Source organism: Rhinolophus ferrumequinum, chromosome 3 (genome assembly GCF_004115265.2).
Source record: "Rhinolophus ferrumequinum isolate MPI-CBG mRhiFer1 chromosome 3, mRhiFer1_v1.p, whole genome shotgun sequence".
Taxonomy (NCBI): Eukaryota; Metazoa; Chordata; class Mammalia; order Chiroptera; family Rhinolophidae; genus Rhinolophus; species Rhinolophus ferrumequinum.
Genome location: NC_046286.1, coordinates 91,176,693 through 91,204,500, shown reverse-complemented (window position 1 = coordinate 91,204,500; position 27,808 = coordinate 91,176,693). Strand labels below are relative to the sequence as shown.

General features: G+C 32.5%; 1 protein-coding gene across 4 annotated transcripts in view; it reads right to left on the bottom strand.

The window, feature by feature from the left end:
• The window catches only part of STXBP5 (syntaxin binding protein 5), a 163,678-nt gene that overhangs the window by 35,508 nt on the left and 100,362 nt on the right, over positions 1–27,808 (bottom strand). For 2 of the 4 annotated variants that reach the window (XM_033098951.1, XM_033098962.1), the window contains exons 15-19: positions 27,152–27,372; positions 26,468–26,646; positions 22,689–22,814; positions 20,424–20,575; positions 13,425–13,490 (exon numbers count right to left, since the gene is read on the bottom strand). In XM_033098951.1, the coding sequence (XP_032954842.1) occupies positions 13,425–13,490; positions 20,424–20,575; positions 22,689–22,814; positions 26,468–26,646; positions 27,152–27,372 (744 nt within the window). Of the gene's footprint in view, positions 1–8,501; positions 8,550–8,651; positions 8,712–13,424; positions 13,491–20,423; positions 20,576–22,688; positions 22,815–26,467; positions 26,647–27,151; positions 27,373–27,808 lie in introns of all 4 variants that reach the window. The other 2 variants (XM_033098940.1, XM_033098931.1) reach the window with 2 other exon arrangements.

The following is a 27,808-nucleotide window of genomic DNA, read 5'->3' as shown; positions in this document are numbered from 1 at the left end:
ATCACAAACCTTTGAAAACAACATCTATTTTTTTTTTATGAATGCTTCTGGAGAGATGGAAATGAAAGGACTGAAGGAGGGGGAGGGGTTTAAATCCTTGGCATTCCACATTATATAATTTGTATATATTGGTCTTCAGGTTCCATACCCTTTCTTCTGTAGTTTCAATCCAGTGATACTAAACCCATTTCAGATATTGAAGTTTTCAGTACTAAAATTTTCATTTTATTCATTATAAAGTTTCTATTTGCAGTGATATTTTCCGTTTGTTCATTATGACTTTTTTCCCTTTCAGTACTTGAACATATCGTAGCTATGTTTATTAAAAAAATCCTTGACTGCTAATTTCAACTTTTAGGTCATCTTGAGGTCTGTTTCTACTGATTCATTTTTAAATTCTTGATTATGGGTCGTATCTCCCTACTTTCGATTGTAAATCTTTATTTCGTATGCCTAGGAACTTCTGATTAAATGCTAAACATAGTGGATAATATGTTGAAGGGAATCTGGATTACATTGTCAACCAATAGATGTTGAGTTTTATTCTGCCATACAGTCAAATTACCAGCAGATTCTTTAGGTTTTATCAGGCTCAGTTTTAGTCTTTGTTAGGATGAGTCTATTTCAGTTTAAATTTAGTTCTAGGTTATGGCTTTAATGCTCAGAGTGGCCTTTTTGGGACATGAACAGAATGACTGAGGTTTTGGCAAGGTCTAACTGTAACAACTCCTAGCACTCCTGAATGACAACTGGTATCACTGGTCAGTTTGCAGCCTCACAGCAGGTGGGTGCTGCTAGGTTTTGTGGTCTTGCTCAGCTCATGTGCAGCCCAACTCTGAGGCAAGGACCTTCACTGAATCCCCAGACATCTAGGAAGTTTTCTCAGAGCAGTTCCTTTCTCTCTAGTACTCTGCCTCACAAATTCCAGTCCATTTAGCAGCCTAGAACTCCACTCTGTCTCCTTAGCATAAGAGACTGCAACTCCACTTGGATTCTCCCCACCCTGAACTGCAACAGGAAAGTGTTCTGTGGCAAAAAGCGGGGGAGGCTGTTGGGTTCACCTCATGTTTTTCCTTTCTCTCAAGGATGACGGTCAGGGACTGCCTGTTGTTCAGTGCCTGGAAAGAAGAGCCTTAGATATTCTGACTATTTTTAAAGTGGGAGGCTAAGTCACAAACCAAAGGTTGAAAGCTGAAATTCAGGCTACATGTTTGTATTTTTCAATTTTTTTGTGACTACTTCTGGGGAATGTAGTTGTTTTCAAGTCTGTTTAGTCAACTTCCTTGAGGGCAGGTCCACCCCGGGGAAGCTCCTGTCAGTCCTGGCTTATACTCTGTACTTTGATATAATTTTATGATGAAGTGGTTACAGACTTTATCCAGCAATTTTCTGATGCTCATATATTTACTTCTCAGGAGTATCACAAGCACTTGCCAACTCAGTGACCTTGTCAGCTGATTTCATTGTACTTGTAAAACTTCTGCTCATACTTTGAAGTTATTCAACTTGCATTGAGGCTTTCAAACTGAAAACACGTGCTTTGAATGAGTTCTCGGAAGACAACTCTTTAACTGTATTCTTTAACTGTATTTTCCTCTTTGACTGTATTCTTCAACTCTTGTCCCTTAAATTCAGTATCTTCCTTGCATTAAAATCCGTTGTCACTAGAGAAAATAAACTGCTCTCTTTTTCTATGCCTTTATCCACAGGAGAAACAATGGGAATGACAGTAAAGAAGTTTTTCCAATCTGAGGAAAACTGTTATCACAGATATGTCTCAGCAGGCTGTTAACTTCAGTCTTTGTTCTCTCTTCTTATAAACCTGAATGAGGATATCATGCAGGCTGGCTGAGTCAGCAGTAAAGAGCTGCATTTGCCTGGCAGGAATAATAAAGTTATACCTGATCACAACAATCATGTTTGCAATGGTAGTTTCAATACCAAGGAAAGATGCATGACGTTCAAGAGAAGCAAATCTCAAGGAAAGAGGCCTGCTTGGACCATTATACCAGAGATGACAGTTTCATCATTATTGATACTTTTTAGTTCTTTGCAACTGTAGAAATCTTTGTAAAGTTTCTCAATTATGGAGATTCGTATTGCTTCTTTGAAATTAAACAAATGCTTTGTAATTTCCTTTTAATTTTTCTACCCACTATGTTCCACATCTTATTTTTTTAAGGAAGGTTTCTTAAAAGAAAGGAACAAAGAACTATAACCTCAGCTTTTTAGAATACGACTTTCATAGTAAATGGCATACCAACAATAAAAGGTAAAGGACTTATTATGACAGTATGAAGAAGATGCAAAACAAAAATAAAGATCTTTGTTTATACTGAGAGATGTTCAATAATTAGAATAAAGTGACAATCACTTTATCACTTCTTTCACCACCTGCAGAGATCCAATGCCACTCTTTACAGGGGTAATGTTGAAATGCATGATATTAAATAAAACAATCAGAATAGTAGAAGACTAAAAATCAGCTTGTAGGATATGGTAAAAATCCAAGAGGGAAAGTGGGACCAAGAAATAGAAATTTTCCTATCATTTATCACACATTTCAATAGTCATTCAAATTATTGAATTTAATATCTAAATTCCATGAGTTTGGGAATAGAAGTTATGTTGCAAAATATGGAATTTATGTATGTGTCTAGCATTTAATATGTGCTCAATAAACATGATGAATGAATAAATTATTTAAATAAACAAAAACTGTCACTGGAACTTCTATGGAAAGAAGCTAAATTTCTTCATAAGTGAAATAAAGAGAAAGAGGGGCTAAATTAAATACAGGCCTATTAATCAAAAGATGAGTTTGGAAATACAGAAAACATATCTATTACCTGAAATGAAGGAAAACCTATAAAGAGATACTAATACCTGTCTGGTAAAGATTTGATGGTAACAAGTTCTTTTAATTCTTGAATTTCTAGAGCTTTTGTCTTCAACATTTTGCCTGTCTCTATTTGCTTTCCATCAATTCATAAAATGTAATGTCTAGGATATCACCATAATTAAACTCTGCAACACCTCAAAGTCCATTTTCTGCAGAATAAAAGGTATTACATAAACTTAACATAGTGTTATGGGCTCAACTGTTCCCTGAAAATTCTTATGTTGAAGCCCTAATTGCCAGGACCTCAGAATGTAGCCTTATTAGGAGATGGGGCCTTTAAAAAGGTGATTGATTACGTTGAAATAAGGCAATTAGGGGTGGGCCCTAATCCAATCTGCCTGGTACTTATAAGAGGAAATTTGGACACACACAAACACCAGAGATGCATGTAAGCAGAAGAAAGACTATGTGAAGACACAGTGAGAAGGCAGCTATCGTCAAGCCCAAGAGAGAGGTCTCAGAAGAAACCAAATCTGTTGGTTTCTTGGACTTCTAGCCTCTAGAACTGTTCTAAAGAAAATAAATTTCTGTTTTTTAAGCCATCTCATATGTGGTATGGCAGTCCTAGTAGCTAATACCATAAGTAATGGCAGAACTTAAATTGCCACATTAATAGTTCTGCTCAAACAATAGTAGACAAAGAGATTATTTCAGTCCTATAACTTTAATCTGGATGAATTTTATGTTAGAGAACAAACAGCACGTTATATTTAGAAAGATCATTGTACATTCTTCTAATGTAAGAAAAGGATGATTCTACAGAGAGATAAATGCATATAAAATTAAGTACTGGGATACAAAACACAGAGACTTTACTGAGATTTTATTATGAAACTTAATAGAAAATACATCAGAAATATAATTAAAATTTGAATACAAAATATGCCATACTCTTCAGATTTTAGTCATCCTGAAAAAGAAGAAGAATTCATTAGAGGAACTCAGGTTTGTGTAATGGTTTTAAACTATCTGCCTGTGAAATTTAATTCTTGACCAATGAAAGGTAAGTAATAATCTTTCAAAGTAGAAAATACTAGTTACCTGTAAAAACGACATTACTGCACTTGACTCATCTTCTCTTTCAAGATGAGCTCCTATTTTTAATGCCATATTGTGAATTAAATACAAAGATGAACTTCTATAGATGTAAGAACCATATTTTGTGTTGAATATTGGGAGAATATAAAGTAAAATTATCAGTACTAATTTGAGTTTTATAATGAATTGATATAATTTTATAACTTAAAATTTTACTTCATTTGATACATACCTTTCATTCATATAGCAAACTCGAAATGGGCTTCTAAGAATTTATTTTTCAACTTGTAAACATAAAAGAAATGAGAAGACAGCACAAAAAAAAGAGACCACATAACATGAAAATGGGGACATGGTACAACAAAACAAGTGTCAAGAGACCTGGATTCTGGTGCTAAGTGATTACCACGGGACATTGCTCTGGATATGTCACTTAACTTCTTTGACATTCAATTTCTTCCCTTGAAAACTAAAGAGGCTTGCACTGCTTTAAAACTGTAGTATTAATGAAATAGTGACTGAGAATACAATGACTAAGAACAGATTTAAGTTGTGTTAGAACATTTTAATTTTAAAAAGAAATCATTTGGACTCAATAAAAAGAGCACTGGAATAATGAACATTATCTTTAAAGTGATTTTAAAAATTACTTCAATTTTTGCTAAGAAAGATAATTAATCATTACCCAAGTAACTGCAAACTCGGACTTTGAAAGATAAAGAGGGCCTTGGAGGTATAATACTGCCTATATTAACAACTACCATGCAAAATATCTAGTATGGTGTCTAGAACTTAGGAGGCATTCATTAAATGGAGCTATTATTTCTGTTTTATCACAACACTCACTGTCACTGTACTTTTGAATCTTTATTCTTTAATCTCTATTACTATTTCTCTCTCACAGTGTCATGTAATCAATTTCATAATCATTCCTTCTACATGAAAATTAGCAATTAAACTGGACATGAACAGTGTTGTGGACTATAGAATCCAGATAGAAATCTACTTTCAGAAGGAAACAGAATCATAATGAAATAGAACACATTTTAGAAAAGGTTAACCATGTAGTGATAAAAATCTACCAAACAATGCTAGAATCTGGACCATATTTTATTCATAAGGATATCATAAAAAATTAGATTAAGTTTCATAAAGACATATATTTTAGGGTTATCTTTACATAAATTTAAACAATAAAAAGTTTTACAGACTTTTATACTTCCAAAGTTTTATAAAATATAAATAATGAGCAGAAAAAAAATTGATAACCAATCTTATTTTCTAAATGATTTACAGAAATTGCTAACACTACAAGAAAGTAATTGATTTTGGAAATATCGGTCATTAAAATTTTATAAACAAAAATTAATCATAAGGTATGAATAAGCAAAAAAAATCATTATATATGCATTACGTGCATGTACCTTTCTTTAGGGATGCTGCAATTGCATTATAGTCTGCTATTTTGCTGTTAAACTCCCAAAAGTTATGTCTTTTTAGGCTGCTGTTCTTATGTACAAACAAGGTAGTCATTGTCAGTGTTATTTACCTGAGTTAGTTACCAGTCAGGAAACAATGAAGGCAGGATGTGGGTAGGGTTAGGGGACTCTACTGTTTGCTCTAGTTACTTTACCTTGAGTCTGGTCTTTTGAGCAAGGTAGACTTCTAGGCACTCTATATTATGTTTGGGTGATAATAGGTACCAAAATGACATCCATGATCTGGTGTTAGGACAGAACTTAATTACGAGCCATCTTTTTGCAGGTTACCATGCAGATAGAATAGGGTCATAACCAGATTATCTAGTTACAAATCACACAATGGATTTGTTTCTGAGACCTTACAGCCTTCAGTAAATTGTCTTAAGAGGTAATATTGTACAGTGTTAAAGAGGACAAAGAGTGGAGTCAGGCTACCTGGGTAAATAAATGCTGGCTCTGTCATTTGCTAGCTTGGTAACCAATAGATACATTACTTTACACTCTAACTCTCAAGTTTCTGTAATACAGGGAAATAACAGTAAGTAGATCATTGAGGTTACTGAGTGGATTAAGAAAAATTATTTATAAAGGGCTGGTAAACTGCCAGGAAAATTATAATTATTAAATATAATTATATATTTAAAAAAATACCGTTATCATTTCAGCAAGCTCAACTGTATTGTTGGTTTTCCATGCATGGGTACGGCTGTTAAAAGTAAGAACAGCATCCTGCAACCCACACCTCTTCCTCTCCCCGCCCTCTCCAATATGACACCAATTGCAGTTACTTTCAAAGAGTAGGTGAAACTAAGGGACAAAGTTTCAAAGCCAAGACATTCTGTCAGCCTTTCACACATGGTGGTACTTTTATCAGAGCCAAGGCTTAATTCTTATGCTTTCCCTTATTAGGCCACTGCATAATTGCCTAAGGTTGAAGTTATAGATGTTTGCAGACTGAGGAAGATAGAGGTAATAATTTTATAAGGTTCAGGATACTTCAGATCACGTATGGGATTGGATGATAGAAAACAGTGAGTTCAGAATACTCAAGGATTCCTATAAGCTTCATATGGAAGCTTTTGACACTATAAGCTTCATATGGAAAATAACATCTCAACAGAGAGCTCATCAGGAAATCCTATGATATTTTTCCCCCAATACTGCATTGTCATTTTATGTTTTTCAATGGCATATTTTATGCTAAGTCTTATTACAAAACTAGACATTAATGCATGGAGATAAACTGTGTCATTTTTTTTTTAACTGCAAAAACTTTACAGTCTAAAATGCAGCAATTTCCATTTAAATGAAGAAAAAATTTAGAAGTGAACTTTCCTTCTATATACCTTGGGACTAAAACACACTGAAAGATTCCAAACAAAAACAAACAAAATTATATATAAAATAGAAGATATAACAGTGGTTTCTGAAGATGAAAAATAATTGTGTACAACTGTGTAACAAAGTTTCTAAAGTTGAACAAAGTTAATATATTGCCCAATAAATGTAACTATAAAAACTGGCATGACAAAAAGAAAAACTTGCCAATAACATAAAAAGCAAGAATGTTGTCAAAGAACTATTCTTCCAATAAAGTTCTCAGTCCTAAGAAATTTGTTAATTGACGTCTTTCAAATATTCAAGCTCAGATATTCCATGCTACGTATTATATTGAAAACACAGAAAAAATGGGAAACTAGTCAATACATTTAACAAAGGAACTATAACCCCAGGATCAAAAATCAGACATAAATTCAACAAATTTAATTATGTACAAAGTCCCTTTCAAGGTAAAATTCCTAGGTAACTAAATTCTAGAAGTTCTTCAGTAAACTATATGTAGGAAAGTCCCTTCTAATTTTTTTTATATTATATAACAGTAAAATAACCTCTGAAGTACTATTAAGATAGAATGCACTATTAAGTTAGAATATACTACAAAGAAAATTTGTTGGAAAAGTATTATGCTATAGTGCTAGTACATAATTAAAGTGACTTAAGTACTACCAACTGATTAACTAAAACCCCACAAACACAGAGGTAAATAATTGATTCTCCATAAATGAAGAGCCCTTTGCCCAAGAATAAACCGCCTCATTTAAAAAATGACAAGAAGTGTTAACAGTCAGCCAAAGTTAATACGACTAAACAGGGTCCAATTTACAACATGCAGACAGTATGGATACTATTTTTAAGAATTTTTGAAATTTAATTTGACTGTATGTTAAAAATTATCAATTAAAATAAAGTAAATCTATTCTACCCACCTAGATATTCATTTAATACAATTCAAGAAACATCTGATGGGAGTTTTGGGGGAAATAACAATATATTAAAAATTTTGGATTTAAATCAAAGATTAAATTTATTCTTTTTATAAAATGGTGTTTGTCCAGCATTTAAAAATCTCTAGAAAATATTCAAATTTTATGACCAAAAAATCCTAGTTTCATTATGTCCCCAAAGTTTGGTTATATAGTTTATACAACATTTTAAAACTTTGAAAACCTTAGATTAAGTAATTTATTTCCAAGTATATTCATAAAAGCAATCAAAAGGAGTAATATATTCTCCATCACTCATTTCTACTTGGAGGGTGGGTTGTAAAAAACTCCCATTTCACCCAAGGATAGTGCAGATTACAGATTAAAAGAGTCAATCTTTTAGAGAAACATTTTCTTGAAATTTGGGGTCTTGAAAATGAGAGGAGGATGGAATAAAGGTAGAAAAAAATACAAATAAAACTCTAAAGGAAAGAAACATTTAAAAACTTGGGAGTATAAAATCATACTATTTATGGCATAAATTGAACCCTGCTTTATTTTAAAGCAAACATAAAAATTAATAGAACAATTCACACCGTAAAGTCAGAGAAAGAACTGCAACCCCAATTTAACTGATTTTTAATAATTATTGCCCCAATGAGTTTAGAAGAAACCCAGCCCAAGAGATTGTTTAGCACAGAAATATAGAAATAAATTAATATATTCAAAATGCAATGCATTAGATCATTTTTTGGTGCTGAGTTAGCATTGCATATAGCAAGGATTAGAAACAAAACAGAAATTTCTATTTCCTACCTATATCACTGGCTACCATCTTGGAAAACTTTCTGCTTTTGGTCTTCACTGAAAATAATATTTTGATATAAAATGTCAAAATCTATTCAAAGAAAACTAAATAAAGTAAACAAAATTAAAATAAAATACTTTAAAATAAAGATACTATACCCTTTTCTATAAAATTATTCATTTTTTGTTCATCATCTGAATTGTGTGGTGATGAAGAACCTACACAAATGAAGACAATGGAAGGAACAGGCACAAGGTCAGTCACAAACACTGAGAAATCACAGGGAAAAGTACAAACAAAATAATCTGGTAACCTCTACAAGAAGTTGCCACACTACTGGCCACAAGGAAATGTCATGGGTATAGTTACTAACATTCTTGTAATATTACAGTAAGAACAACAGTCAGTAATGCACTATCCTTTCCGGTAGACCAATCCCTTAGAATAAATAAATATGAACTCTAATATATAATAATTTTTCTCTTAAGGTACAACCATGTGGCCAAAGCTTGGTATAAATTATATGCTGGAGAACAGATAAAGAAAAATATAAGTAGAGGCTAATTAACTAATTCTGAAAGAAAATGTAAAAAGTCTTGAAATTAGTTAACTGAATAAGGTTTATCTAGTAGAACTAAGAATCCTGTACAAGTACTATACTGGCAAAATTTATTTCAGAGTTAGCTTTCTAGATACAAACTTCAAAATAGTATGTAAATTCTACTATTACTACAGAGACTTTTAAAGTACTGAGGATAATACTTAAAATTATAGATATGTTCAAATATTTATTTAAATATTTAATTTTATCTCAGCTATGACTTCCAGTAAGTTTATCTAATATTTTTATACGATTTTGCCATTTTCCTTTAAAAAGGTGTTTCTAATTTTTCACAGTATTTCTTTAATTTCTAACATATATCTTTTAAATAAATGCAATCCTAAGTAGCATTCTAGTTGAATTTTATTATAGTTAAACTATTTATTCTTTATAATAGTTAAAACATCTCATCCATTAAATTTTTTAATCACCCCAACTGTAAATAAATCACTCCATGTCCCTTGAATTCCCTAACACTTTATCTGTATATTTATCTTATGATGTTAATCACTTAATACCCTATATTTTAAGTTTCCACACATCTGACCTTTCCCACTAGACTGAACTTCTGAAAAGCTGGGCCCCCATTTGATTGCATTCCCTTTGCACTCAGTGCAGTACTTTACCTGTAGAAATCTCTAAGTAAACATTTGCCAAATGTATAAAACTTTTCTGCTAAAGAAAATACCTAGGACGTAACTGGCAGCAAATAAAAAGATTTCTTCGTGTTGTTTCTTTTTCTCATCCCAGTGAAAGTACTGAACCTTAATAAATAAGGTCAAATTTGACCTCCCCTTCCGCAACTAAATCGTACTTTCTTTGACCACGTGGAGAATATCCTTGAGGTCTCTTCAGACCAAGTAAAACCTGCCAACATCGGCAGGATCCAACTACTTTTATAATAGTCTTAAAAGATTACTCTTTAAAAACCATCTAAGTTTTGATAAATAACATTTATAGATCCTCATAAATCCTATTAAAAAAATCACATAAGTAACATTGACCTCAGTAACATTTTCAGGAATGGAAACAGCTATACTTATTTTTCATATAAATATAATTCAGATTTAAAGAAGATAATGGTAATGGTAAGATGCTATATATATATATTTTAAAACATCATTGTCATCTCTGATACTAACTTAGCTACATGAAAGTACAAAATTTATTAATATTTGCTTTATTGGATATATTTGATATTAGAGCAATAGAAAGATAACATATCTAAACATAAAGATAAAATTATAAAAAAGTTTAGTATTTCTAACTTAAAAACAGGCAACATAATCTGTAAATGAAAATACCAGCAGATTCATAGATTTATTTTCCCCTAAGTGAATATGCCCACCACTAAGTGGTCATACTTCTGTGATAGCTCATGAAAAAGTTCCAGAAATATTTCCAGCATATCCTACTTGAATATATTTGCCAAATTACTATGATTAAATAAACAGAAAATATTTACAGCTTTTTGTTTTTCTAGGGTACATGTCAACTCCTGAAGGTACCATGTATATCATGGTCTGTGTGGCTCTGGGTTTTCTTCAATTTGAAATAACCTAACAAATGTTTTTATCATTTTAACACACACACACACACACACACACACACACACACACACACACACACACATTTTGGATGCAGTAGTAAAAAATTCCAACTCTACTAACGTGCTCAGTAAAGCAATCTTAGTTCTTCGAAATAAAGATCAAACAGAGATGGCAGGGATAATTTTCTATATTAATTCAGGATGGCAGAATTACTTTTCTATTTTTATGTTGGTTTATTTAAAAATAAGTGGGAAAGGCAAACTATTTTTTAATAGAGCTTTGATACTGACTCAACTGTTAGTATTGAGATCACAAATCTTGATTATGAGATTTAAAAGCTTTCCAAAAAAGTCTCTTCATTTGTATGTATTATTTTGAGTAAACACATTGATTTTGATAAAGGGCATCTGGCTTCTTTTCATTATAATAGTGGTCCTCCTCTTGGGATTTATGAAGAACTCCAATTTCCAACCCAGTTATCCATTTCCTCTTGCTCATTAATACAGTTTTCTATGAAATATATTGGTTTTAAAATCTATATTGTATCATTTAACTACTTACTTGTCATATGTCTTTGTCTTATTTATTTCCCATGGCACTGCAGAAAGTATTTGAGGCTAGTAATGTGATTACTACTTTCCATGGTTTTAATAACATGTTACCCTTGTTCAGATTCACCTCCAACTCACCCCATCCATTTTTCTCTTTTTGACCATTCTAAATTAGAAGAATTTGCGTGTGTTGGTGAGAAGAATAATAAGTCATTCCTTTATTTCCTTATTAGAATGCTAACAGGAATGAAGGCAAAAATGTTACAAATGTGTACAGAGAAACACAACTGGCCCATGATAGGTAGCAAAAATTACTGTGAACTATTTAAAAATAGACAAGTAGTGAGACACAAGCTGTAACAATATAGTGTCAAGGGGATAGCTTTCCAGAATTTTATTCTAGTCTTTATTGTACTTCCTGGTACTTATGTGTGACTGACATCTATCTCCTACTATATGAAACGTTTCAGGCACAACTACTGTCTACTGTAGTTCGATTTGTTTTTGTAAAGGAAGTCTTTCCTGATGCGCAGGAACAGATATAATTCTCCAGAGAACGCTTATATCTTTCAGAGCATAATCAAAGACTAAACTAAATAAACTAAGTTTTATATCTAAAGATGAGAATTTGACATGTAACAATGATTTTTGAAGTCACAATTTTTACTTTTAAGGTGTTTCAGTTTCTCTGGTACAAAGAAGAGAGAATTTGGAAGGTTTTAACCTTTATGTACTTTTTATATTTATATACTTAGATTTAAATATACACAATTACCTCTTTTTGGGTTATTCCAAATTGCTAGATGTACACACCTATTCAAAGTTTGGCTTAGGATAAAAAGGAGTATTAATTTATTTGGCTTGAATCTTGTTAAAATACCTTTCATGGTCATTTAATATATTAAAAGATAATAAGTTGCATGTTATTCAATTTGGCTTATAGCCTTAACATATTGACAAACGCATTCACATAACCTTTTGAGAAGGTGAGACAATCAGAAGTGTATTGTATGTAATCACAGGAAGAACAGCAATAATTAAAAGATACTATAATTCTAAATTCCAAAATCAGAAATAACTCTAGTCCTATGAGATAGGAAATACAGCTACTTGCTCCATATTATTCATTCAAACTTTATTCTACCAATGTTCAAACTTAATATTAGGTGCTAATTAAGTGAGTGATTCTTATGGCTCGATATGTTTTATTAGTTTAATGAGTAAATTTAAATACAAAATTTAAAGATTAAGAAAACCAGAAGGTGGATATATTTTAAGAAATTATTAAGTTGTATGATATCAGAAAAATACAATTAAAAAAAAATCACAAAAGCTTTTACAGTCCTAAATCTAAGAAAATGCTAAACTGAAATATCAGGGAGTAAAGTAAAATGCACTTCTCCATATTTCCCATTTTAAAAATTCTTTCTGATGTAGTATATCCAGCTATAGAAGAATCAGAGTCTGTCTAAGAACAATGTTACTTAATGATAAGAAAAATCTTTCCAATAGAAAGTTGATGAAAATTCCCAGCCAGAATGATTTGATAAATATGGTAGTTAAAATTCTGAAGTCAACCTTATTAAAAATTAGCAAAGTTTCAATCCACTAAAAATATAATAAATTCATGATCTTCTTAATCTTAAGGAGATTCAAAAGATACTGAAAATAATGTTCCTCTCTCTAAAATATTAATATGTAAATAGGTTATATAAAGATCTACATATAAATAAGAAAGGACTTCTTTAATATAGCTACAAAATTATATCAGATATTACTTTGATCAAAAACAAGAATATAACTAGTCTACAATTACACCGTCTACAGTCACCACTGGAGTGTAAGTATTAAAATTTTTCCATATTTAAATGGACATTATTCAAGCATTAGAGTACACTCTACCAGATGACGACAGGTATGCCTAGAATAAAGACAAGATTGAAGACAACTAAACCACTTGGTAAAAAGTAAAATACATTTTCCCTAAGAAACTATACATATTAGAAATCTAAGTAAACAGTTATATGACTCCTAACAGATAACAGATGTGGATTTTTATCTAGAACATTTCTTTTCGCGTAGAAAAACAGTTATGATTTTAAGAATGAATATGTGATTCTAAAGGTCTTTGTAGGTGTATTTTAAATGCTTATCTATAACAAGGAATATTGATATGTTATAGTGGTTTCTGTAGAATTGTAATTATTAATGAAATAAAAACCAAATTACCTGAAGTCGGAGATTTGCAGCGATCCTCTGGGATGACAGTCCCTTCAGTAATATCACACAGGCCTGCTAAAAAACAAAACCAAAAACCAAATGACACCACAAATTTATATAAGTACAGTTTTCTCTCCTATTTAGAGTACACATTTAATGACTATCCATATAAAAATACCCAGAATATTAACAGACTGCTGGCATTGACACTACGCTCATTAGTTGTGAGATAGGAATATAGGAAACTTTTGATATTAAAATACCTCAAACTAATACAGTGGTCATCAGTTAAACAAATAAAAAACTAAATTTTTAAGAGATAATTTACTATTCAAGGACATTAGACATAATGCAGGACTATGTTTAAAATTAGTGATTTGAAGTGAACATGATATAATTATTATTGGATTTTTTTTTTAAATAAATTTTAATTGGAGAATATTGGGGAACAGTGTGTTTCTCCAGGGCTCCATGTCATTGTCCTTCAATCTAGTTGTGGAGGGCGCGGCTCAACTGCAAGTCCAGTCGCCGTGTTCAATCTTAGCTGCAGGGGGCGCAGCCCACCATCCCATGCAGGAATTGAACTGGCAACCTTGTTGAGAGCTCGCGCTTTAACCAATTGAGCCATCTGGCCGTCCCTATTGGATTTCTTTTGAGGGAAAATAAATACTGGTAACAAATTTGGTGATTTTTACATCATAGGAACCCTTGACACAAACTTCAAAGTGTTTTCCCCTCAAATACTGCCCTTAAATATTTTTGAATAATAATTAAGAACGTATTTTGTACTTCCAAGTGTGCAATTTTAAAATACTGCACATTACTTATCTTGTAGGGCTATACCTCTTAAAAACTATACCATCACATTAGAAAAACAACTCTAAAGAAATACTTTGTTTTTACAGATATATATGAATGATATACAATGAATCTATCTTAGAGGATGGGCTATATTCTCAGGAGAAAATACCAAGGTATTTCATGCTGCAGACAAGAACTAAAAGACATGGTAAGTGCGAAGTAAATAGTTAGTATGGATATTAATCTGCTTGGTGATTGAAAAGAATTCCTGCAAAATTTTTATAAATTACAAATAAACAAATGCACATTAAAAGTTTGAAATAGCTAGGCCACAGACAAGGGGCTGCATGTCCGGGCTTCTTAAAGTAATGTATCACATCAACATATGTACACATATGACCTGTATCTGCTCTGCCATTCCTTTAGTAAAAGACATGGTATCACCATCTTGACAGTCACCAAGAAAGCTTTTACAGGAATATTGTCCAAGAACACTGAGTACTGAGTTGGGTTTGTAAGAAGGGTTTTCTATTTTGAACTATATATTATTTGTCTTTACTGCATAGAAAGTTTTGAATGACAACTAGTAGTTTTATTTTCTTGTTAACTTTCATCAAACTAGTGATTCTGGGAAAAAATTGTTTTTATATAGTTCTAAGACGGAAAGATGTAATTTTAGGTATGCATTTAATCTTTGACAAATTTTTTTTTTATATAAATGGCAGCAGGTCTTTAAATAGTAGTGGTATATGGTAACAACCTAAGTATCCATCAATGGATGTTTGGATAAACAAAATATGGGGTGTGTGTTAGCATACATTCTTTTCATTAAAAAGAATGAAATGTTGCCATTTTCAAGTATGTGGATAGACTTCAGGGGCATTATGCTACATGAAGTTAAGTCAAACAGAGAAAGACAAATTTATGATCTCACATATACTCATGTGGACTCTAAAAATAATAACAGTAAAATAAAATAAAGAAAAAAACTAAACTCATAGATACAGAGAACAGGTTGGCAGTTGCCAGAGGCGAGGGGGTGAGGAGATGGGAGAAATGGGTGAAGAAGATCAAATTTCCAGTTACAAAATAAATAAGTCATGGGGATATAAGCACAGCCTGGTGACTACAGTTAATAATACTGTATTGAATATCTGAAAGTTGCTAAGAGAGATCTTAAAAATTCTCATCACAAGAAAAAAAACAATTATTTGTAACTATGTAACGTGAACTACACTTACTGTGATCATTTTACTTGTATACAAATATCCAAGCATTATGTTGTATACCTGAAACTCATATAATGCTATATGTCCATTATACCTCAATAAAAAAATAAATAGCAGTGATAATACACTCCAGTATTACAATGAGCCTAGTAATGAATAAAAATAATCAATTTTGAAAATTTAAGCCTTTGGTATTTTGCCAACTGCTATTAAAGACTATAAAATGTTCTAAGTGATATGATTCTCATTCCTAAAATAGCCTACAAAGAACCATTTAGGAAGCTAAATTAAATAATGGGATATAGACTCTTTAATTTAGGTATTAAATTACTGGGTAAACTAAACCCCCCTCAACACCTTCCCTCTGATTCAGGGTAAGAGTGAGAGTCCCACTGGCCATGACTGGCTGATGTATATGACCCCATGGTATGATTGTGGTATATACTACGTGATTATAGTACATCCCGTTACCTCTCTGGCTATATTTGCTCTCCTTCCACCTGCTTCCCCAAACTCCCTTACTGTTTCGACTCCAGCCACAATTACTCCTCATTGTACCTTGAACTTGCCAGGTATACTCCTTCAGAGCCACTATACTTGCTCTTCTCTGCTGAAAATGTTCTTTCCACAGATATCCTCATGAATAACAGTTCTCTCACTTCCTTTAAATCTTTACCTGAATATTGTATGTAAAATTTAACACCCCTGTCACAGATATTTCATATCCCCCCTCATTTATTTTTCCCCTTTAGCACTATTATGCACCTTATTATATATCACTTATTTTTTTAACTGTCTTTTCCAGTTGAATGTGAGTTCTACAAGGACAGAGATTTCTGTCTGTTTTATTGCCCATAACAGTGCATAGCACATAGTAGTGCTCCGTAAATATGTGTTGAATAACTGAGAGAATTGCATAGTATCTCATCTAATCTGTCTCCTATGTTACTGCCAGATTTTCTTCTGCAAACATTCCTAACAATACAATTACCTTAGCTTTACCCAAATGAATCCCCATCCAATTAGCTGGCTGGTGATCACCAACATACACTAAGTGCTTCTTATGTGTCAGATACTGTTCTAAGTGACTCATTGAACTCTCACCTCAGCCAATGAGGTAGACATTATTATACTCATTTTGCAGGAGAAACTAAGGCACTAAGTGTTTTAACTATCTTATTCAGTGATAAAACCAAATTACTTCTAGAGACAGTCAACTTCATTGTCATTGTCAGAGATATATACTTTCTCTTTCAAATGTGTAAGTAGGAGGCTTAATTTACTACTAAAAATGTTCAAAAAACCACAATCATATGTTATTCACCATAATACATTCACTAACTGAGGCACCCTACATCAAAGTTAGTCTCAGGCCACGAGTTGACCCACTAGGTCCTATGACTTAATCCAAGGATTGGCAAACACTTTCTGTGAAGGTCCAGGCTGCTTTTTGGAGCCAATCTGTAGCAACTACTCATCTTTAATGTTGTAGCATAAAAGCAGACATAGATAAAACATAAGCAAATAAGCATGGTGCTGTTCTAATAAAACTTATTTGCAAAAATAGGGAACGAGCCAGATTTGGCCCAAGGAAAGTAGTTTGCTAACTCCTGCTTTAATCAATCTTGACTTCATCAAACTGAGCTAAGTATTTAGGTCACTTCCACCTGTTTGGGTCATAAAGGTATCACGGATTTCTTTATCAAATACTGATTAACTTAAGGAAACATATGTCAACAGTCTGCCACGAGCCATCAAGGTAGTTACCAGATTTAAAAAGTAATGTCAATTTTGGTACAACTTACTTTTAGTAAATGCCTGTTGACTCCTATTGATATCTATTCTCAATATACACACAAGGATCAGCTACTTAGCAAATCATCCTAGAATTTTGACTGATTTGTACATCAAGTTTACTGATTTATAAAATATTTGACCTTCATCACATTGGGGTGCCATTTACAAATTCTCTTCACAAATTCCCTTGATATCTTTTTATCACTGCTTGGTCTGCCTAACTTACATAATATAGCTTAGTTTAATTTCTCTACTATACTACATATTTTCCAGAAAGAAAACTCATTCTTCTTAATGGAGAATTGAGAAACAAAAGTTATTTAGTTCTACATTCTGTTTTTTAACTATCATTTCAAATCATCCCCGAATTAAGGTTCTAATGCTTTCTTAACTATATTTTCATGGTAAACAAACATTTTGCTATACATATTTCACATTTTTTGGAAATCAGCCTTATTTCAAAAAAGTACTTATTGAACTATGCAACATTTTTATTCATCCTTGATTGTACTGCTTATTTCTACATAGTATCTTTTTTTCCTGTAACACGCACGCACGCACGCACACACACACACACACACACACACACACACAACTTCAACTAGTACTACTGAACTCCATAGCTATTTCTTTTCTTCTATCTTACTGAAAATACTGAAGACTTGAAAGTATTAGCAATTGTATAGTCAAAAACTTCATTTTTAGAGCTTCCTCTCCATACCTTCTGAAAATATCTTTCCTAAAGTCTAGATACAGCTTTGTGCCTCAATTACCTTCTTTATAATTATCAATTTTCAAGACTAAGTACTTTTTCATGCGTTTATCTCTTTCACATCACTAATTAGATCTTATTTAGGGTTTAGAATTATACTCAGATTAGAAATTTTCCTTTTATATCCTTCATTGAGTGAAAAAATGGCCAGCAAAACAAGACAAACATGTTTTACTTTTAGTAGAACTAAGACTTTTAACAGATATATAAGTTAATGAACTACTTCATCACTACTTGTCCCTATGATAGATTCATAATTTTTACTATGAAAACATTGTACATATTTTACTCAATAGTTCAATTGTATTTTAATAAGCTATAAAACATTTAAATACGTAGTAATGTTCTATCTTATAAAATAATGTAAAAAGTGACATCTTATTCTTTATGAAAATATATTAGCATCTATAGGTAGGAAAAAATTCTCCACTCAAACTGATTAAAAAAGACAAAAGAACAGTTTGACGGTATTTGAACTATACGTCAAGAATATATTATAAAATATACACTTTAGCAAGAATATCATTTTTACAGTAATGTGATTAAAGAATTTTAGAGCCAATTATTCTACATTGAATTTTATTTGAAATATAAATAATTATGTTTTAGAATTAAGGCAAAAATATCAATATGATAAGGTATATTTTCAAATAACTTCTTAAAAATTTAAATTTAAAATATAATTCTAAGCATTATTAAAGTGAGCATAGTAACAATAAGTAAATATATTAAACTGATAAAGGAAATGTTTAGGCACAGGACAATTAACTGCTCAATAAAAAAATAAAACAAATAATAATTGAATAATATAAGGTTTATTACAAAATAAAGTAGGATGCAGTGAAATTTAAGAAAAACTATTTTAAAAATTACATTGTGAAATTGGTCTTTATCCTTGGATAAATTTAAGTATTTAATTTCTAGAAATTTTATGTAAATTATGATGAGGTATCAAGGATCAAAGAAACTAACTAATTTAAGAGTAATAAAATTTTTACTACAGGTTTGTAGTAAAATTGTTAAAAGTGTATGTCTCCCCCCAATACTTTCTTCTCTATCATAATGTTCTAACCTTCTAACACTAAATACTAGTTTCTTTGCTTTATAAAGAAACTGGATAGGGACACAAACATTTCAATAGCTGTTTTCATATACATATTATAAGATTAAGTAATAAGTATATTATTTTCGACATAGTGTTTTAATAAGCTCTTTTAAAAATAAATGGAAAAAACCCCAATGATTTTACAGACAAAAACAAACATGCCATGACTTTATCAACATGGAATAAATAACTTATTTAAAAAGAATATAAGCTGGAAAGGCCGCACATGTAAGAAGTCACAATCAGCATACATTAGCGAAGCAATGAAAAGCAGAAGAAAAAAGAAAAGGAGACAAAGATAGTAGAATGGTATGGCTGGGACAATTTCTGCTGAAGACAACACATGACAAAACGATCACATACAAACAAAAAGTAAGCATCAAGCATAAGTGATAATAAGGTCTATATCTCATCACCGTGTTGTGTTGTTTTTTTCTTCTCTCGTGAAGTGTAACACAGGTAGTATTAGCCAATAATGTCATGACAGCAATTGAGAAATGAACCTCAGAGAGAATTTAAATTCTGAGGCATTGAGTTAGGAAGTATAGACCAGATCTTCCCAGTGTCCCACTGCACAATGGCATTCTGCAAATGTGGTAAATCTGCCCGAGACAGGTCCAGCAAGGCAGGTGCTGTGGAAACGGAAGCCTGCAGGCAGTTACTGCTGGAGGCCTCGTTTATATACCCCTATGTGCCAGAGATCCAATGCCACTTTCTGTGTGCACCATGAGGTTAAAAAAAAAAAAGTGAGGTGTACTGGTAAAGACAGTTAACTATACATGTGTTCTATGAAGTATTAGTATTAAAACATTTAAAAATATAAAGAGAATTCTTAACGGATCTGGGTTTGCACTGAATCAAGGTTATTTGAGAACAATATTATTTTCATACAATCTAAATTCACTTTTGCATCAACTTTTTCACATGGGAAATGATTCCTTTGAATTCAATAGCTGAAACAATGAATTGTTGGTCTCACGATACCAAATAATAAAAGGGGCAAAACTTTAAAATTAACTTTTTCTATGATAGTAAGACACATTTTCTTGTCATTATAATTTAGCTAAAGAAATATGACACTGTGGTTCTTTCTCAACGTTAAACAAAATCCTAAAATATTAAGAACAAAAGCCAAATCTAATAATAACACAAAACAAATAGAGGGTTAAACCTTTCACTAGTTTGGTAGTTTATATATACAGACTAAATCAGGCAAGCTATTTATTTAACTGAAGTACTTATATTCACAGAAGTAACTCAGCATTTAAAGAAATCCTAAAGCTCAGGATTTTTTCCTGTTTTACCTCCTGAAGGTTGTCGAGATTTACGAGGAGACCGGGGTTCTCTCCGATAGGGATCACTGGAGCCATATAATTCAATAGTGCCCAGGTTAAGAAGTACTGCTTTCTGGAGATAGTCAACCATCGCAATGCCGTTACAATTGCCAAAAACTACCCTGGGAGTAGGCAAAGAGCAAACATTTCAGCACAAGTAAGTAATTACAAGAAAACGTAGTCTGTAAGGCTAAAAAAGCAGCAGGATGGCTCTTAGAGAAAATTCTTCTTTGAAACAAGACTATCACAGACACAAAAATACAGGTTGCATATGTCTTCTCATGAAACCGTGTAGATCTTCTGAAGACATTAATGATTACAAATCAATACCATTAAAAACAATTTAACACAGGCGTTGCAACTTGATTAGAGACATCAAGCCCCAGGCTAGGTAACGTGCGTCTACCTTTCAGACTCAGAGGAATTTTGAGCCCAAGGGAAGACATTCCCTTCCCCTAGGGAAGCAGGAGACTACAGTTTGGTAAGTTTGGTAATCAACTACGAATAAAGTAATTTTATTCCTTTAAGATCGTTTAGGCCAAGAGTTGAAAACTAAATATATAGAGGGGCTATATACTGTATTTTGCCATGTAGAATGCTCACCCACATTCTTGGCCCAATCCTTCAGGGAAAAAAAATCTTTTGTTTTAATTTTTTAATTCAGATTTTTATTTGTTTGTTTACATTTAGGTACTACGCAGTTTTTTTGTAATTACAAAGGAGTTTTAGCATTTATTTTTCAACATACGATGGTACAAGAAATTTTATGTAATAAATAATTACAAAACACAAGAACAGATACAAGGTACAGAAAGTTTCATGTACTGATAACAAATTTATGATATTTACACATCAGAGAAGACCAAGAACTCTTGATGGTTGCAAGCTAGTTGTAAGTTCAACAAAACCAATTATCATATTCCAGCGTATTATTTTGCATACAGATATCATTACTGATTCCTCGAGTTACACTTTTAACTCATAAGCATAAATCAAAGAATTAAAACCATTTCTATAGATACGGAATTAATACTATCCATGTATAATGCGCATCCTTATTTTTCCCTCACAAATTTGGGCAAAAAAGTGCACATTATATGTGGCGAAATACAGTAAGAAAGTCAAACAGGCAGATAGGATGGTGGAGAACTGGATCACCTATGACTCATCTAAAGAGGAAAAACTTCAACTGGGTTCTTGCTGAGTATTGCCAAGCAGGAATGGAGACATGGTCCGGATAATCAGGTTATTTACTTGAAACTCTAAATATGGATTTCCACAGTAAATAATCTTGGCCACTAATTCAAATTTTAAAAATACTCAATATACTTTTGGCTAAACAAATTACAACTGTGAGCCAAATGAGGCTGTGATCTTATTCCATCTGTTTCCTTTATGGTCGTGGACAGTAAAATATTAAAAAAGAGGTCTGTGTTCTTACATCGTAGGGCAGCAAATAAAAGATGTCAAAGAAGACTATCTCAGACTCTAGCCAGTCTTAGCTGGGTACACAACTGCAAGAGACAGAGTACATGGTAGTAGCTACAAGGAGGAAGAAGAAAGATAAACGAGTCCCTAGGCTAGCATCAAGAAAAGAAACAGTGACCTACACATGATAAACAGCCCTGGGACTGAACAGTTACTATGTAGTTTCTCTTATTCCACAATGTTGATTTTCAAACAAACAAACATATACTTTGGAAGTCTATCATACTATAATAAAAAGTATGTATAATTAACACTATATTCTTGAAGGCATGAATTAATAAATGCAGCTGTAGCACAGAGGAATGCTTTATTGAACTATTACCATGCCTTTACAATTTATGTAAGTTAACTTTGGGAGGAGAAAGAACAAATTACATAGCGATGGTGAACCATGTACAGAATCAGCTTAGAACACAGTCTACTGGATTAATGTTGTTAGACCTCCATTATACAAATTATTCCTGAGGATATATCCAGGGGAGGATATTAGTGACTTTAAACCTTTATCTCAAATAATTAACAGATCCATGAGGCATTTAACTTTATATCAGAAAACAGTATAAGCATACGCAGAGTAAATTATTCAGAACAGAATTATGTCCCAAATAAACACTGGATTTGGTCTGAAATTAAAGTTACATAACAACTTTTTAAGTGATACTATAATAAAGATAATCCTTTCCATTTTTGAAAATAAAAACATGTATGGAATACTATGCAGAGAATGAGAAACACAGGTATACTTACAATCCATAGGAAGAATTGACTGCGAGGCTGGTTATTTGTTGTGGTGGTTCTCCACCCACCCACACCAACTGAATAACTAGTTCTGTCTGATAACCTGGGGACTGTTTAAGTGGTGAATTTTTAACTCTGTAACAAAGGAAAATATGTTACCATTTAACCTATCTTCAGTATCTCATTAGCCTATGTAATTATAGTCATGCATAAATACATATACAAAAAACAACTTCATATATGAAATTGTACTAGATATTTAAAAATATAAAAATCAGAATCCTGTCCTCTAGGAGCATTTAATCTAGTTGGAGATCAAACATGTACATAGTTAAAAAAAAAAGTCATATGTAAGTTCCACATATAAAATAGGGAGAGGGAATAAGGGTGAAGAAGTGGGTGAGAAGGGGAGGGAGGGATAAAACAAGGGCAGGAAGGGTTGGGGAGAACAATGAGGAGAAGAAGCAGCCCAGGAATTAAGAAGAAGAAAAAAAATGTGTGTTAGAAAAGTAGACTTAAAATTTAAAAATACGGTTTAACTAAATGAAAACTAGCCAAAAACATAACTAGTGAAAGAATGAAGTAAAAAATTGTGAGCCATTTATTTTTGTGTGTGATTACTTTTACTATTAATATGAAAAAATCTACTTTGACTTTAAGGTGAGAACATTTTTGATTGCTGACTCTTTCTCCAGTAACTGCTCTTGTAAAACATGCGAAGCTTGGTTACCTCAACAATTCTTGAAGATTCTACTTTGGAGTGATAGTGTGTAAAAGGATAGCAGGGAGACTACTCAGTGTTAAATCTCCTAACATGAATCTCAAAGGTAAGAACCTGTCTGAATCATCATTTAGTTGGTCCTTGTGGTGAAGAGGACTGCGACAGCTGACCTTTTGCTGTGATCTTTGGTAGACTCACCCTAGGTAATAAAAGGGTCAGTATGTTGTTTAAATTTCAGCTAAATGTGAACACTGAGGGTACCCCTAATATGAACAAGGTTACAGGCACTTCTGCCTGTGCAGTCTGCAAGGCAATACACTCAGAACTGTACACAGGCTGAGGCAGAAGTTCTGATTTTTCTCAGGGAAATACCCACTATTCAGCTGCAGCTGTCAATCTAAACAGCTAGAAACAAAGACTGAATAGCACTTCATCTCCACCAGAGACAGTCTCTGTGGACATAAGCATAAGCCGAAGAGTCTACTGTGTCATTTGCTCCTTGTAGGAATTAGGTGAAGTTCAAGAAAGTATCCACCTTCCCTCTGGCATATTTAAGGTGCACATTAGAATTGATTCTCAAGAGGAGGAATAGCCATTCAGGGGTAATTTCAGAAGTGCATATATGGCACATTTAAATACTTAAGTGACGAAGACACAGAACTCCTGGAATTCTTACCTTACCCAGCATGAAGAAAAGAAAAAAGCTCTTAAACAAAAAATAAGCCAGCTAAACGTGCAGCGCAATCCCCAATTGTTAAAAAATTAGAAACCAGATCAATAAATGACAGAATATGTTAAGATTTAAAAAATATAAAATGGGGAGTGGGTGGGTATCATGTTTTATGTCTACAATAGTTACAAAAAAGTTACCATTTTAACTTTTATCTTTTTTATATGTAAATCAAATTGTTTACTTTTTAAAGACAAGGGGTTGAACCTTTATAGAAATGTGTACAAACGTATTTTTAAATGTCAAAATAATGTTTGGAGGCTTTGCAGTTTTAAAAGGATTCTCCATTTAGACATACCCTGCAAAAGCACTATTAAAATATTTAAATAAAAACAAAATTTTATTGGTAAAAAGAGTAAACCAAATAGTTGCTTTTAAAATGTTTTCTTCAAAAAAACAATTATTTACCAAGGCTTTTTGTATAAAAAACAAAAGAATTTCAGTACTAATTATTTTCAAAATGTATTCAGTCGTATTTCTTACTTTAAAAAAAATTGGCTTTTGAGATTGTGGAGTAAAATAATGTGAAGTTAGTAAATAACTGTCTTTACCTGAAGATTAAAAGGAAAAAAATAAGGTATAACTCAAATTACCTGTGATTAATAAAAGTCACTAGTGAATATAAGTATGTGCATTCTGGACCAAAATCTCAAAAACTTGTTAATAAAAATATGTTACTAAAATATACCTCAAAGACAAAATGTACTTCACATGCTTATAAAAATCAAACAAAAAACTGGAGAAATACACATTAACATCAGAAGAAAGGGCATTCATGGAAATTTTACAAATTTAAGTTTAAAGTATAGTAGTACCGAATAAGTCACAAAAGAGAAGAATGTAGAATTCTGTCTTTATAAGTCTCATTCTAGCTAAACATGTGCCTTTTCTCAGAACTAGAGAAAAAAGGAGGTGTGTATGTATGTACAAGAGAGAAAAAGAGAGGAGAGAGAGAGAGAGAGAGAGAGAGACAGAGAGAGAGAGAGACAGAGAGAGAGAGAGAGAGAGAGACAGAGAGAGAGAGAGAGAGAGAGAAGGAGGAGAGAAATCTGAGATCTTTCTGAGAAACACAGATGCTTATAATTTTTAGATCTGATCAGAGCCTTTCATCCTTGGCACCCCCGTCATTGTGAACTGGGTCATTATTTGTTGTGGGGCATTGCCCTGTGCACTGGAGGATGTTTAGCCTCACCCTTAGCCTCTAATGTACTAGATGCCAGGAGTACCCCCCATTTTCCCTAGTGTGATAAATAATAGTATCTCCACACACTGCCAAATGCATCCTGAGGAGCTAAATCATCCCCATTGGACAAACACTGGCGTAGAATACACCATCTCAAATTTATGTGAACATATACAGAAGATTTTTTAAAATTTACACATTTTAAATAATTTTGACATAGTAAAATCTGCCTTATCTTTGGGATAAATGCGTTTTTGATTACACGGACAGTCTCCACAGCAATTGCTGAACTATTCACCAACAGAAGAGATTCTACTAGCAGATCTAAAGCAAAGCGGTACAAAGCCTGCAAATACACTGTCTCTCCTACCACCCTTCCTACCTTGAATCTACTACAGTCTGGCTTTTGGCCCCCACTCTTGTACTGAATCTTTGTGACATTTTCCATAACCATTTTTCAATCATTACCCTAATTGGCTTCTCTGTAAATGTAACATTTTAATCACAGTCTTTATAAAATTCTTCAATGATTTTTAACTCGTTCCTCGTTGTTTTATTTCTCTGCCATATTTAAGACTCACACGCTTTGAAAAATTAAACCACACAATACAATTAGACAGAAAAAAGGAAAGAGAACTTGATCCAATTTATTCCCATATAAAAACAAAATGTATTCAGATCCAGAATACGACAGCAAAGGCATTTAATTAATAATGCTGTGGTGCTAGAGAAGATTCAGAAAAAGACAAAATGATTACAAAAAAGTAAATCTCTAAAGACTGAAAAAATAGAATTTTCAGAATGGTAGAAAGCAGTCTAAATATCCATTTCATCCATATATAAATTCAGACTGAAAAACGTCATGGCTTTAGAGGACTGAGCTATACATACAGAGAAAGATTCATGCTGGTCCAAGTAGTATGTTTAAAGACCAAATCTTAGTACTTCAAGAATAAAGTCATGCAATGCAATCATATTCTTCTTGACATCACAGAAAAATAAGTGGAATCAATCACAGTGCAACACAGAAAGAGATGCTCTTATGCCATTTTACTCTATCACAGAAAAATGTTACGGTAGCTTTACTAGTGCTTACAATTTATCTAAATTAAAAGATAATTTTCAAAACATCTGTATTTTTTTTTATAACTTACTTTAAACAAGGGACATTATCACGAAGCCCGTCGGAAGAACTGCTACTGGTGGAAGGATGAGACTGAGGAGGAATGGGTTGAGGATTGGCACCCCCCACTGGTGTTGGCAGAGGGGGTGCCTGTTCACCCTCTGGGGATTCCATGTCATTTATCTCATATAACAGTCGAACTTCAAGCATCTGTCGTAAAAGTAAGACAGCTTACCTACTCCCAATAATGACTGGACATTTTATTACAGTTTATACACACACACGTACACTTCAGTGGCAAGAACATTTTTAAAGGTAAAAATTCAGCAAGATTTCTAAAGAAAGGATTTGGCAAAGCAAAGAATGTTGTTTCTGACTCAGCTTTTTAAAAAATGACAATGCGTATGTGTGCTAGTCACACACACACACGCATTATGATTTTAAATTTATGGCACCCCTGTTAACACCAAATGAGGGTATGCTCATACTCAAATTAGCTTTCTTCAAATGAAGAAAATGATGTATTTACGGACTTCATGTTCAGTAAGAAGATATGCATAAAAATACGCAATTTTTCACAAAATATAGATGGTAATATAAATACTGAAGTCTCTTCAAAAATTCTAGACACAACTGACTGCAAATAATCTTCTCCTAAGTCAAAAACTTGAAAACATCAAACATCTGACATTGAAAATAACTAGGAGACTGTTACCGGAATGACTTCTGTAATCACTTCTTGTTTGCTAAATCTATAAATAATGACATGAGCTGAAACCCCGGCTATGCACAGCATTCTACTTTCTGGACACCAGGAGATGATCTGAATGGCATACGGATCTTCATCAACAATGTCTGTGTTTGGCCTGTCCTCTTTATTTCTTGACTTTTCAAATACTTTAGCTGTCTTTAGCTTATATAATACTTGTAGAGTTACTAGAAAAAAGATAATATGTGTTAGATAATTTAATACAAAAAGAACAAATATAAGGTAATATTTAATCAGTCACATTATGTAAAGAAATAACCTAGATTTATTTGAAGCATGTTTTATTCCTAGGTCTACCTTTCTCTACTATACTTTTAGCTATGTTCTCAGTGTACTCACTGACCAAAAAAAGTGCACTCATTGTACTCATTAAAAAAAATTCACCATCATGATGAATTTGGATAACCTAAAACAAATGAGTAACAAAAGGACTTTGTGAAAAAAACGTATAAAATAAAAATAATAAAGAATATATTTTGCTTTCTAAAATTATTTTCTAATATTTTATCTACAAAAGGAACCAATATTATCTAATACTTCTACAGGATGAAACATAATTTATCCTGAGTTAACTGGATTCTACGGGCTTGCTATGTATGTTTT